Here is a 12853-nt window from a genome sequence, read left to right as displayed (position 1 = left end):
ATGGGAAGCCTTTTGTCTTTTTAGAATTCTTGACTTTTGTCACTGCAGTATTGAAATTCACACATCTGTGACCCTTCTTTTAGACAAATGAAAACCAGTGTCCCAAAGAGATCAAAATGCCCAGTGTGCTTCACACACCCCAGGCATATGGCTTCTTACATCTTCCTGTTATGGTAGCATTTAATGCAATTCAATGTTTACATTTAGAAATTGGTGTGAGGTTACCACTTTTTCTGCTTAGATTACCTTCTGACCCTTAGTAAATTCACGTATTGAACATCACAGTTTTGAACACTTTCTGAACCATCTCATCATGTTCTGATGCTTAAATCCTAGGATACAGGAATCCCCTATAAAACACAAAAAATACAATATGACATTTCTCAGAGTTAGCCTCATAAAAAACTATCTTTCACGCAGAGGTATATTATAAAAATGAATCTCTGAGAAAGGCAGTTTTATTAAAGGAAAAAGAGCCTGCTGCAGAAAAGTATATATAGCACAATTGCATTTCTTTTTTTCTTTTTTTTTTTGAGTTGGAGTCTTACTCTGTTGCCCAGGCGGGAGTGCAGTGGCACACTCATGGCCACCCCAGCTTTGACTTGTTGGGCTTTGGCAATCCTTCCACCGCAGCCTTCTAAGTAGCTGGAACTACAGGCGCACGCTACCACACCTGGCTAATTTTTTTTACTATTTACTGTGGAGACGAGGTCTCGCTAAGGTGCCCAGGTTGGTCTTGAGCCCGCGGGCTCAGGCAATCCATTTGCCTCGGCCTCCCAAAATGCTGGGATAACAGGCTGAGCCACCAAGCCCGGTTCACAGTTGCATTTCTACCAAATGTATTATATAGTTTATGCATGTGATATATGCAGTAGAACCATCTAAAGTCTATACATGAAACTGTTAGCACTGGTTATTTCCAGTATGTGGATTTAAAAGGACTTTTGCTTTTCAGGTCTAACAGTTCTGTAATATGTAATTTTTTAACAAAGAGCATGACTTACCTTTTTAATCAGAAAAAGGCATTTTTTTTTTTACCAAAAGGGAAAAATTTAAGCTTTGAAGCTTATATTTTTGATGGTGTTTGAGGGAAAAATGATTTTTTAAATTTTAGATATGCTTTTATTAACCATATCTAACTGCTATACATAATTTCTGCTTACTTTTTTTCAGTATCATGGGATTATATGCTTCAGTTGTCCTTGTGATTGGGAAATTTGTCCGTGAATTCTTCAGTGGGATTTCCCACTCCATCATGTTTGAAGAGCTTCCGAATGTGGATCGAATTTTGAAGTTGTGCACAGATATTTTTTTAGTGCGAGAGACAGGGGAACTGGAACTAGAAGAAGATCTCTATGCCAAATTAATATTCCTGTACCGTTCACCAGAAACAATGATCAAATGGACTAGAGAGAAAACCAACTGAAACCTAGGACACACACTGCAAATAAAGTAAACATTGGAACTTTTTTTAAAAAGCACAATATTCTCCTAAGAGCTAAGCATTTCTAGTTCGATGGAAATGGTTTCTCTTCTGACAGGTGGCTGAAAGGAACTGAGTTCCTTCTGCAGTGAAAGCTACCTTTTGCAAGTTAAGGCACTGTTGAAAACATTATTGGTAATTCCGTTTCTCTGAAATCAGGGCTACTTGCTTTATGTTTTAGTCAACAGTGTCTTGTACTTGGACTGACTATGGGAAGGAATCACTTATGGGTCCCATCCCTCAGAGAAATAGAAGTCAGAAGGAAAGACACCCCATGTTTTACTCTGCGAGGACCACACCCTTCCTGGAGAGATGCTACAATGCAATATACAGCTCCATCACCGCTGGGGAAGCTGCTGTGATGACACTAGATGAGCCTTCAGCACACTCGAAATGTGCGACAGCAATAGGAAACTGACAACTCCTACACGTGTTTCTAGGGGCAAAGGGAGAGGGGGAACTGATGGCCCATAAAGACACCCGTGGGAGGACAAGCCTCATTCTAAGCAAAAAGATAACATTAGTGATACTCTTACTGCCTTATCGTAACTGAAGACTAATGAGAAATCTTTCCATTAAACACCAGTGACTTCTCAGGAAACAAACCAAAAAAAAGCAGCAAAACAAATTATATGGACGCCTGCTTTGTTGGGGTCCAGTCGTGACTGGCTTCGCTGAGGGCCACCATGCTGCTTCAGAGGGCTGTTAAGACCCTCTCCCCATGAAACCGGACGTGAGACCGAAAGATGAGACAGGCCAACTCCGTTGGATCTGGAATACTCTGGCTGTAACTCTTTAGTAACCGAGGTCAGGACGGCTCTTCTGCCTTTCCCGCCCCAACCATGTGCTTTTTTCATTCCCATGATTTTTCCATGTCCCTGATTTAAGGCAATGGTTTTTTCCAGTATGCAACATTTTCCTTCCTGTTTTTCAGGTCTATCAAAGAGTTTACATATTCCAATTCACATTTTTACATCAGAGACGGGTTTTTTAAGTTCATAATTATGAAAGAAATATGTATATTGAGCTTGGGGAAATAAAAAATGGCCTTTTCTTAAATTATTATTATTGGTAATACAATCTCTTCATTAAATGACGATGTAGCATGAAAAATTTATGATTGAAATGTAGTTTTCATTCCATATTAAAATACAGTTTCTGACAAGACTCATTGAATGGGCTAGACTATGTAAAGCAATTGGTCCTATGTAGTTGGGGTTGAGGGCTGACTTAAAATAAAGCACATCTTGCAAAGTCATTTTAAGAATACTCCTTATTTTGCCTTTTTGCATGAAATAGGAGATGTGATTGTTTTTGATACAGTGTACAAAGAGTTAAAAAATCAACTGAAGTAAGAATCCACTCCTTGCTGTTTTTTTTCTCATGTGAGTGCCTATGTTAATAAGCATGAAGCAACTGATAACAATTTACAAAGAGGAAACTATTATAGTGAATATGACGCTTTAAAAAATAGCAGAGTTCAAATGACATTGTGTCTTCTAGAGAATTAATTAATACATACTTGTTTTTACACCGTGAAAACCACCAGGCCTCCGTTACCTGCGAGATAACTGCTTCCTTCATTATAACAAACTTAAATCACTTAGTTGAACTCTTGGATGATGTTCTGATTTCCCAACAACAGCAGGAATCACAGTGCATATATCTGGCTGTGAGTTCTGTCTTTTAAAAAAGACAACTTGGGCCAGTCTTGGTGGCTCAGGCTGTAATCCTAGCACTTTGGGAGGCCAAGGCAAGTGGATTGCCTGAGCCCGTGGGTTTGAGAACCGCCTGGGCAACTTGGTGAGCTCTCATCGCTACAATAAATTTTTAAAAATTAGCTGAATGTAGTAGCATGCTCCTGTGGTTCCAGCTACTTGGAAGGCTGAGGTACAAGGATTGCAAGAGCCTAGCAGGTCAACGCTGGGGTGGCTTTGAGCATGCCACCAGGCCTAGGTGACAAAGTGAGACTCCAAAAAAAAATGGGAATTTTCAGAAAGCAAATTGCAGCTCATTTAGGAAAGAGTAGGCATAGGCAAATGATCACAAGAAGAAAGCATAAAGGTCAAAGGATACCAGAACAACAAAACAGTTTTCAGGGTTCCAAAAAAAAAAAAAAAAAAGCCTCCAGTGTGCAAGAGAAGAACACATCGCAGGAAAGCTTGCTGACCAGAGAAGGCACTCTTTCAAGGAAAGTGTGACTGAACTGGAAGTCACACAAAGAGGGCAGAAGCCTGGCTTCTGGTCCTGGCCTGGCCCCTAAGGGTGAGGAAATTCCAACACGTGGGTCTGCTCCCACCCCTGCCTCATTTAACTGGAAGTAGAAGGGATTGTCATGCTTTAACCAACAACATTCTAAGCCTCAAAGCGTGCCCCACCGCCCAGCCAAATGGATGTCCATACCTGACGTGGCCTACTTAGACTGTGTTCTCTAGATGTGATGGAGAGTCACAGGAAGCTGCTTGGGGGCAGTGGCCCTGAAATTCCACAGGTCAGTGAAGAGGCCTTGACCAGGCAAGGAGGTGGAGCTGCCCCAGTTACAGTCACAACTGAGCTTCACCAACCTCGTGGGAGCTCAGAAGCTGGGGTGGCCCTTCTCTGTCCTGGGTTACTTTTAGTTTCTGCCTCAGCAAGTCATTGTCTCAGCCACCCCCTGGGCTGGAACTTAACTTTTGACAAAGCAAATCCCTGCCAGGTTGGAGGTGATTGCTTTTGAGGGACCCAGCTGTGACCCATGAGCATGGGTGTGTGGGTGTGCAGAGGGGATCCTAGGAGATCACAGTAGCTTTCGCTGTCTACCCTTGGGCCACTCACTGCATTGACTTCTCTTTTTTTTTTTAGTTTACTAATTATTTGTTTGTTATTTATTATTTTAGATTCAGGAGGTATACATGTGTATTCGTTACATAAACATGTGTCGTGGTGGGGATTGGATCTCAGATGGCCCATTCCCTAGATAATGAACATTGTGCCCCGTCGATGGTTTCTGAACCCTAACTCCCATCCCTCCTCCCCCCTTATTGGTGTCCCCAGTGTCTATTATTTCCATCTTCGCGACCATTTAGCTCCCATATATGAGTGAGAACACGTGGTGTTTGGTTTTCTGTGTCTGAGTCAGTTTACTTAGAATGACGATCTCCTTGTAGATCCTAGATGTTAGGCCTTCGTCAGATATACAGTTGACAAATATATTTTCCCATTCTGTGGGCTGTCTCCCTGCTCTCTTGATGGTTTCTTTCACTTATCAGAAGCTCGTTAATTTGATGAGGTCCCACTTGTCTATCATATTTCCTAAGATATTAGCCTTTAGGGTTCTGAATAGGAATTGGTTGCCAGTTCCAATTTTCATAAGGGTGTCTCCTGCGCTTTCTAAGATTCTTACAGTTTGAGGTCTTACATTCAGGTCTTTGATCCATTTAGAGTTAATTTTTGTGTACGGTGATAGGTAGGGGTCCTGTTTCAATCTTCTGCATGTGGTCAGCCAGTTTTCCCAGAACCATTTACTGAATAGGTTCTCCTCTCTCCAGTGGTTGTTGTTGGAGGCTTTGTCAAAGATGAGTTGACTGAACCAACCGTGTTGCCCATCAAAGCTGGACTGGATAAAAAAAAAGTGGTACATATACAGGATGGAATATTATGCAGCCATAAAGAAGGACAAATATATGGACTTTGCAACAACTTGGATGAATTTGGAGTCGCTCATACTCAGTGATTTATCACAGAAACAAAGAAGAGAGTTCCCTACATTCTCACTCATCAGCGGACCTTGAACAATTATGCTATAAAAAAGCAATTGACAGTAGTGGGAAACTTTCGGGGGACGGGGGTAGGATTGACAGTTGAAGGAAACTGCTAGGGTAGGGAGAGGCACACCTCACCACAAGGGTAACTGCATGATCAATGTTTGTATACCTAAACCTGAAATGTACCCCACATCTTTATAATAAAAATTAAAATTAAAAAAAAAGAAAGAATGACAATCTCCAGCTCCACCCATATAGCTCTTCTATGGCTGTGTGCTATTATCCACGGATTGATTGATGGGCATTTGGATTGATTTCACACCTTTGCAGTTGTGAATTGTGCTGCAGTGAACATGCTGGCGCAGGTGTCTTTTTTTATAGAACAACCTCTGTTCCTATTGTAAGCTTGTGAGGTGACTTACTTCCCCCTTCAGTAAAATGAAAAGAGCAACCGCACCTGCCACAGCTGGTTTCAAGGTAGATGCCACACTCATCGTCTACCCTCCCACCACCCAGAGATCTCTTTATCCACGGCCAGGAGCTCTGCAGATGAGGGAGCCTACCTGGTGGAGGGATCAGACCCTCAACCCAAGGGGCCTGAGGTACTGTTTACAAGCCCACCTCAGTTTCACTTCATTGCATTACCTCTTTGTCATTCAAACTGGGCACCAAGTACCAAAGATGGCTGAGCCCCTGGCATGCCAACACAGTCTCCCTGCTCGGCTGGATAGGGACTGCCCTTCTTTCTATGACCTCAGTAAGTCCCTGTCAGTAAGGTGACTTTTCCTTTGCCATATCCTTGGTGTTTGTTCACTTATAGTCCCTCTAACTGAATCATCCCTTCTGAAATAATTCTTTCCTTTTTTTTTTTTTGAGAAAGCAGGATTTATTGAGAGGACAACAAAGCTTCTACAGCGGGAGGAGGGGACCCAAGGGGGTTACCTATTTCCTTTTTTTCACTAATTTCTTCCTAAATTCCAACTCCTCATTCCTGAGTTTTCTAATTCTGATTTTATTGTTCTTCGATGTCTACTATTATTTTCTAGTCTTATTTTAACTCATTTTGAAATCTTGGATCATGATTTAGTCCATTTTGTGATCATATCTTTCTGGCAAACTTGTATAGCTTCTGAGGCCTGGTTCCTGCTCCTTATTCTTTGTTACTGATAGTTTTTGGTATTGGGTTTATATACAGTACTATTCTGTTGCTCCTGTGTGTGGAACATTCCTGACTCCTAGCTTCACAGCTCCTGCAGGCCACCTCTCTGTTGGTGGCTTTGACGTGGTCCCTCCTGACACCTGATGCCTTCTGGCTCTGTCCCCTGCACTCCCTCTCCCCCGGTAGCAGCTATTCTGCTCCATGTGGGTTCTAAAGCCCAGCAGCTCTTCCTCGTGGAAACTTGTCCTGGGAGGGAATTTCAGTTAATCATTTTTAAGAGTTTATAGGCCCAGCACCTCCAGACCATGCCCTGACCCTGCCCTCACCCACTAATGGGAATGGGCAAAATCCCCTCCCAGTGTTGAGGGGTGACAACCCCATAGGTGACCTGACCCTGATCTGCCAGACCACCCATTGCCTCTATCTTCTTCCTTCTGCATGAGAGCTGCTTCCACACACATCTTCTCACTCTGCAGAGTCTGGGGTTTGCTCTTGGTAGTCTAGTTCTCATCTGATTTTTTTTGTTTTGTTGTTTGTTTTTGGTGGGAGGTGGGGGGGAAAGGAATTGAGAAGGCATTCAATACTAGACTGCCACTACTTTACCTGCCCAGAGTTTCTCTAAACACCGTCTTTAAACCCAATATTTAATGAGGAAAAAATGTGTTGAATTTCACAATTAGAAGTAACAGTTTTATATTACATTGGCCTGGTTAAATTAATTACTTGGCATGAAAGTGTTTTTGTACAATCAGTGAGCACCAAGGATTGGTTCTCAGAGTCTAGATGGTTTTGAGTAAGAGGCATTTTTTTTAAAAAATGATTCTTAAAGTGTCATTTTAAAACAGCTATGCTCCCACATATTTTTATTGCTCAAACGTGTCTAATTTATCTATTTTATTAGTATTTTCAGAGAGTGGTTTGTGATTCTCCCTATTGTTTCTTTGCTTTCTAGTTATACATTTCTGTTTGTATCTTCCTTACTTCTTGTTGTTTTTTTTTTTAACTCCTTTGTGTTAGTCTTTTCCCTGATGTCTTGCGTTGGGTACGTAGCTCATTATTTGTCTTTTCTGATATAAGCCATTTGAGAATATCTACAAGACATCCCAAATCAGAAGTATAAATGCTACAGACTTACAGATCATCATTTGAAAGTTTAATTATTTAAATCTTCCACACTTATTTGGCTTTGTAGTTTCGAATAGCACATTTTAGGTTTTTTTTTCTGCATGTGAGATTATCTGGATGACATCTCAGACCAGCAGCCAGAGAGGAGGCCAAGTTGCTCACCAGCCCCTCTCCATCAGGCTTTGCTCTTTGGAGGATCTTCAAGTGCAATTCTTTCCATGGCTGCCGCTCAGTTTTTGCAATTAGAAAGCTGACGAGAACCACTAACACAATATAGTGGTTATCTGGAATGTCAATAGGAAAGACATTAGTATCTTAAACTTTTAAGCAATGGCTCCTTCTCTAATAAGTTTGGACTATTTATACTTCTAAAACCCTTACAGTTTAAACCTGCAGTAAGATTTGGGGACACCCTCCCACCATATTTTCTTGTACTAAGTTCTATACCAGAGACATTGACAGGTAAGATTGTCATAGCATTCCTAAAACAAGGCAGGTGTAGGTGTCAGAAGAGGACCAGATGGCAATGGCAAGGGAGAGAAAAGCTCATTGAGGGTCCTTGAGGGAAGTTTGAGGAGAGAGAGCAATGTCTGAAGTCATTCTAGCACTCTGGACTGACCCCTGATTGAGTTTGTTTAAGCTGTTCATTGAAAGCCAGATAGAATAGTTCCCACCCCTCCCACCCATGATCCATACTCCATCTGCAGGAGCCAGAGAAAGATTGCTGGAGACAGGTTCAGGAGTTGCTAGAATAACAGTAATGATAATAATAGAAATACAGTTCCCGTAGTACTAGCTCTTATGATTATGTGTCAAACCCTGTACTAAAAAAGTGAGGAGACAGAGCAGAAAGAGGTTTTAGAGACTTGCCCAAAACTTAGGTGGTGCCAGGACTTGCTTTGTTCCAGGGGAAGCCAGCCTGCCCCATGGGCCCAGCCCCACTCCTGGCACAGCTTCTCCACAGAAAGCTCCCATCTCCACCTCTGTCCCTGCCAGGCTGAGCACTGGAGATTGAGCATCCCTACTTGTCAGACTGTGCCTGGTTCCTGGATTCCCAAGCACCTTTCTGGCACAGTCGGTGTGATGTTGGGTACTCGTGAAGAATTTGTCGTCTCTCTCACCTCTGTGCCTCCCATTAGATTTCTTTCCCAGGTTAATGAGTTTCTGGCCAGGAAATGCAGAGTGTTGAGACACAGCCTCTCCATCATGGAGGTGTCACTGGATTTCTCACATGATGAGGGTGATGGAGGTGACTCCCCCTCATCTCCTCACCCGTCCCTTTCCAGTCTTTTGGCTCTGAGGTCTGGTGGTCAAGTGGCTACAGAACATTGGCACATTCTAAAACATATAGGGAGTAAGAGGGCTTGGGTCTAAAATGCCTCCAAGAAAACATGGGTGACTGGACAACCCTGCAGGGGTGTTAGGACCTCCGAGGTTTCATACTTAACCAAGGACTCTGAACTTTTGTGCTTGACAGCCTGATCTTTTCTTATTCCTTGATAACCTCATAAATTAGCTCACATGAATAGAATAATGCTTACAGCTATGGGAAATATAGAAAAATATTGCGATTGAGATCAATATTTTGACATATCAGATTTTTACACCTTTTCTATCACAATCAAAATGAGACTTAGGGAACTTCATCTGGCACTGACATTTGGTAAAACTCACCTTCCATCATCACCTATTCCACCATACTCACAGTACTCATATGTGCTTCAAAGCTACTGCTATCATAGGGAAGTTGACCCTCCAGTCCCGCTGAGTCCCTGGAAGCTTCCCGTGCTCCACTCAGCTGCAGAAGCCAAATCCAGAGGCCCTCCTGGACTTGGTTACTTGACTTTCACCTCCATGTATAGAGGAAGCACATTGCTTAGCCTCTGATCTCCTCAGCCTCCCTTGGGAAAGTCTATTCCTTGGATCAGCCAGATCCAAAAGAAAGGAGGACAAACTACTTTTCAGAATGCAGGTCGTCTCCCTGTTCCTGACGGTGATGGAGTTGCCAGAGAAACACGTTTGATGGTGAGACTGAGGTGCTTCTCTGCCTCTGCCATGTGGCCCTCTGGTCTTGTATCTCCTACAGTAACGACATGCACCAGAGTTTTCATGGGGGCAGGCCCCTTCTAAGTGCTATACATGGAAGATCTCAGTTCGTGTCCACAGCAAATCCAGGGGGCATGGATTATTTTTCTCTTCTACTTGAGGAAATGGGCATATGGACAGTTTAAGTGTGCAGCTAGTGCTTAGAACCTCCTGTACTTTCCACAGGTAACCTCTGTACGATGTGCCCAATCCCAAAGTCTATATGGTGGTTACATATCAATCCTTACGCAGATAGACAAGAGAAAATGCCTGAAAACACGGAGGAAGACCATTCCCACTGTATATGTACCACATTTTTAATCTAGTCCTCTTTTGATGCAGCCATAAAGAAGAACAAAATCATGAACTTCGCAGCAACCTGGATGGAATTACAGTTTATAATACTGAGTGATCTTTCACAGAACAAAGATCTGAGTATCACATGTTCTCACTCATAAGTGGACCTTGAACAACTACCATAATATTATAAGAAAAGGATTGATAGTAGCGGGAAATTTCGAGGGGCAGGGGGAAGGGAGAGTGGGGAGGGGAGATTGACAGTAGTCAAAATCTGCCTGGGGAAGGTGGGGGGGCATATCTCATCAACAAGGGAACCTGCACAATGAATATTTATATACCTAATGCTGAATTGTACCCCACAATTTTAAAATAGAAAAAGAAAAGAATTATTTTTAGTGTATCAAATTTATAAGCAAACAAACAAAAAAAGAAATTAAACGCTGACATTAACATCATGATAAAATATGCCTGTCTCATTCCTAGTTTACTCTGGTAGCCATTTGTCTTTGCACGTAGAGTGGATGTTTGCAACAAAAGAGTTATTGGTCAAGATGGGAATATTAATTTATTTGAGAAATGTGAGCATCTAGACAATACAGTATTATGATTTCGATAAAATCATAGAATAAAAACCATAAGGTGAAATAAACAAATGCTATTCATCTGAATTACAGTCCTTCAATCTGGGTATGGAAAAATGACTAGTATGGTGTATCTGAGCCTCACACCACCAGAGAGTCCCATCAGGGAGACTGCAAACCGCAGGTGCAAAGACATGACCTGTCCATGCCGTGGCAATGTTCTAAAGGGTAATAGTGACAGTCATTGTTTAGGCAGGAGACAGCCTGGACATGCCCCATTTTTGCGCATCGAACCCCCACCACATCTATCATGTTTTTATTTCCAGACCTTTCTCCTTAGTACTCCTGTAAAAAGCCTGGAGATTTTCACAGTTACAGTCTAGTCACAGACACTAGTCTACACTCTGGTAACTAGCATCTGTGAGATCCTACAGGTTGTGTGTGTTGGAATTGGTCTTATAAAAAGCGTAAAATGTCTAGAATTTGTAGGTCAAGATTTTTAGTACCTTTCAAATGATTAGATGTTTTAGTTCTTTTGTGATTTTTTTCCCCAAAATCAGAAAGTTTGAGATTCATCACAGATGTGGAAATTGAGTAAACAAAACAGGCTTTGTTTTCCTAATAAAGCAGAGATACCCGATGGTGATCAGGTTTTATCTTTAACACCTTGCCTCAACAATTACCGGAATTATGTCACAGTGCAATGGGCTGATTCTCAGCCTCAGCAGCACGGCAGGTCCCGAGGAGGCTGAGGTACCTGGCCTCAATGTGCAACTGTTCCAATCTATGTGGAGCCTTGACAGGGCCGCTGGGATCAGAGACCAGCTGGAAATGCCAGTGAAGAAGCTGAACTCTCCTGAAGACTGGGCCTGCATTTTTGTCAACCTGCTCATTCACACACTCAGACAATACAACGGGATAGAAAGAGGTGGGCATAGCCGAGAACAGCCTCTGCACACTGTCTGGACAGCCCAAAGAGGAAGGGGGGTGTGGTCCCTGACAGGAGTGGACCTCCTCACCCAGGGCCATAGACCAGGCACATGGTAGGCAGAGAGTGCATCACCCAGATCAGACTCAGACCAGATGTGTGTGCTGAGAGCAATTTAGGGCCACCAGGCCTAAGACTTATGCCCGCTGAAGGTATCACTGATGGACTCTTCTCAGACAGCATGATATGGAGATCTGTTAAACTATAGAAGCAAAAGTCTAGACTTTAGACATCTAGTACACTGAAACATGTCCCTTCAATGCTCATCGTCCACATGGCTGTGTATTTTCCTAAATGTTCTGTAAGTTCTCTTGGAGAATGCCAGTCTGAAATCAGAAAGAACTTGCCCACACAGGGAGTGTGCAGAAGCACAATGGTCTGGAGCGACCATTGACTCTTGGGAGCCTGATGAGGTCACACAGGGCCATGTGGCTGAGCGAGTGACCAGAGAAGATCAGATTGTTCCCCCAAGTGACCTCTGGCATACTGGGTCACACTGGCAGCTCTTTACTCAGAACTGTTGTCAGGTCCTTCATTAAATACCTGTTAGGGAATCGCCACGTGTAGAAGCGTTGATGCCACCACTGGTCACCCTGGTTGAATATCTAAGTTGTTATGGCAGGGGAAGTGAGTAAATTCTACTTTTTATTTGGTACAGCTCCACAATTCCACATCTTAGTTCATTAATTGAAGTGTTCGTAAGATTTTTGATAAGTATTTAGTTAATTGATGACAATTGCAAGAAAGACATACAAATTAAAAAACCAAGGAGGTCATTTGTTTTTCTGTTACATTGGCAAAAAATACAGATAATTCTAATTTTCAGTATTGCAAAGATGCATAGAGAAATGGGCACTCTCTTAGCCCCCTATAGCACTATCAGTTCATCCTTTCTGGAGGACTGGTGGCACCGTATCAACCGCTCTCATGACAATGCTTCCTCTTAGATCCAATAATCTACTTCTGAGGATGTCTCCAAAGGAAATAAACAGATAAAATTACAAATAGATATATCTGGACATGTACATTTCAGTATTGTTTATAGTATTTAAGAATTGTGGCCAGACACAGTAGCTCATGCCTATAATCCCAGCACTTTGGGAGACCAAGGGGGAAGGATCGCTTGAGCCCAGGAGTTCAAGTCCAGCCTGGGCAACAGAGCAAGACTCCATCTCTATTAAAAAATATGTTGTTTATATATTATATATAATTACATATATTAAATGAATATAATTGTGAAAAAATATTCCTAAAAATAAGATTAAAACATCACACAGGCACTGAAATTATGATGCATACCTATAATTATCGACATGGAAAGATATTCTTCATATATTATTACATACAAAAAATAGGCAACAAAGAGGTATGCACGGCACCATCTTTCTT

At 42.2% G+C, this 12853-nt stretch overlaps 1 protein-coding gene across 1 annotated transcript in view; it reads left to right on the top strand.

Annotated features, from left to right (window-relative positions):
- PIEZO2 (piezo type mechanosensitive ion channel component 2) overlaps window positions 1–2741 on the top strand; it is a 188222-nt gene extending 185481 nt beyond the window's left edge. Inside the window, exon 48 of the mRNA XM_008063492.1 lies at window positions 1174–2741. Coding sequence (XP_008061683.1) covers window positions 1174–1426 — 253 coding nt within the window. The 3' untranslated portion in view covers window positions 1427–2741. The remainder of the gene's footprint in view (window positions 1–1173) is intronic.
- The last annotated feature ends 10112 nt before the right edge of the window (window positions 2742–12853 follow it).

This window comes from Carlito syrichta, unplaced genomic scaffold, assembly GCF_000164805.1.
Source record: "Carlito syrichta isolate Samal-C Ts95f unplaced genomic scaffold, Tarsius_syrichta-2.0.1 Scaffold306873, whole genome shotgun sequence".
Lineage (NCBI taxonomy): Eukaryota > Metazoa > Chordata > Mammalia > Primates > Tarsiidae > Carlito > Carlito syrichta.
The sequence above is the reverse complement of the archived record's forward strand: the minus strand, read 5'-3'. Positions and strand labels throughout refer to the sequence as shown.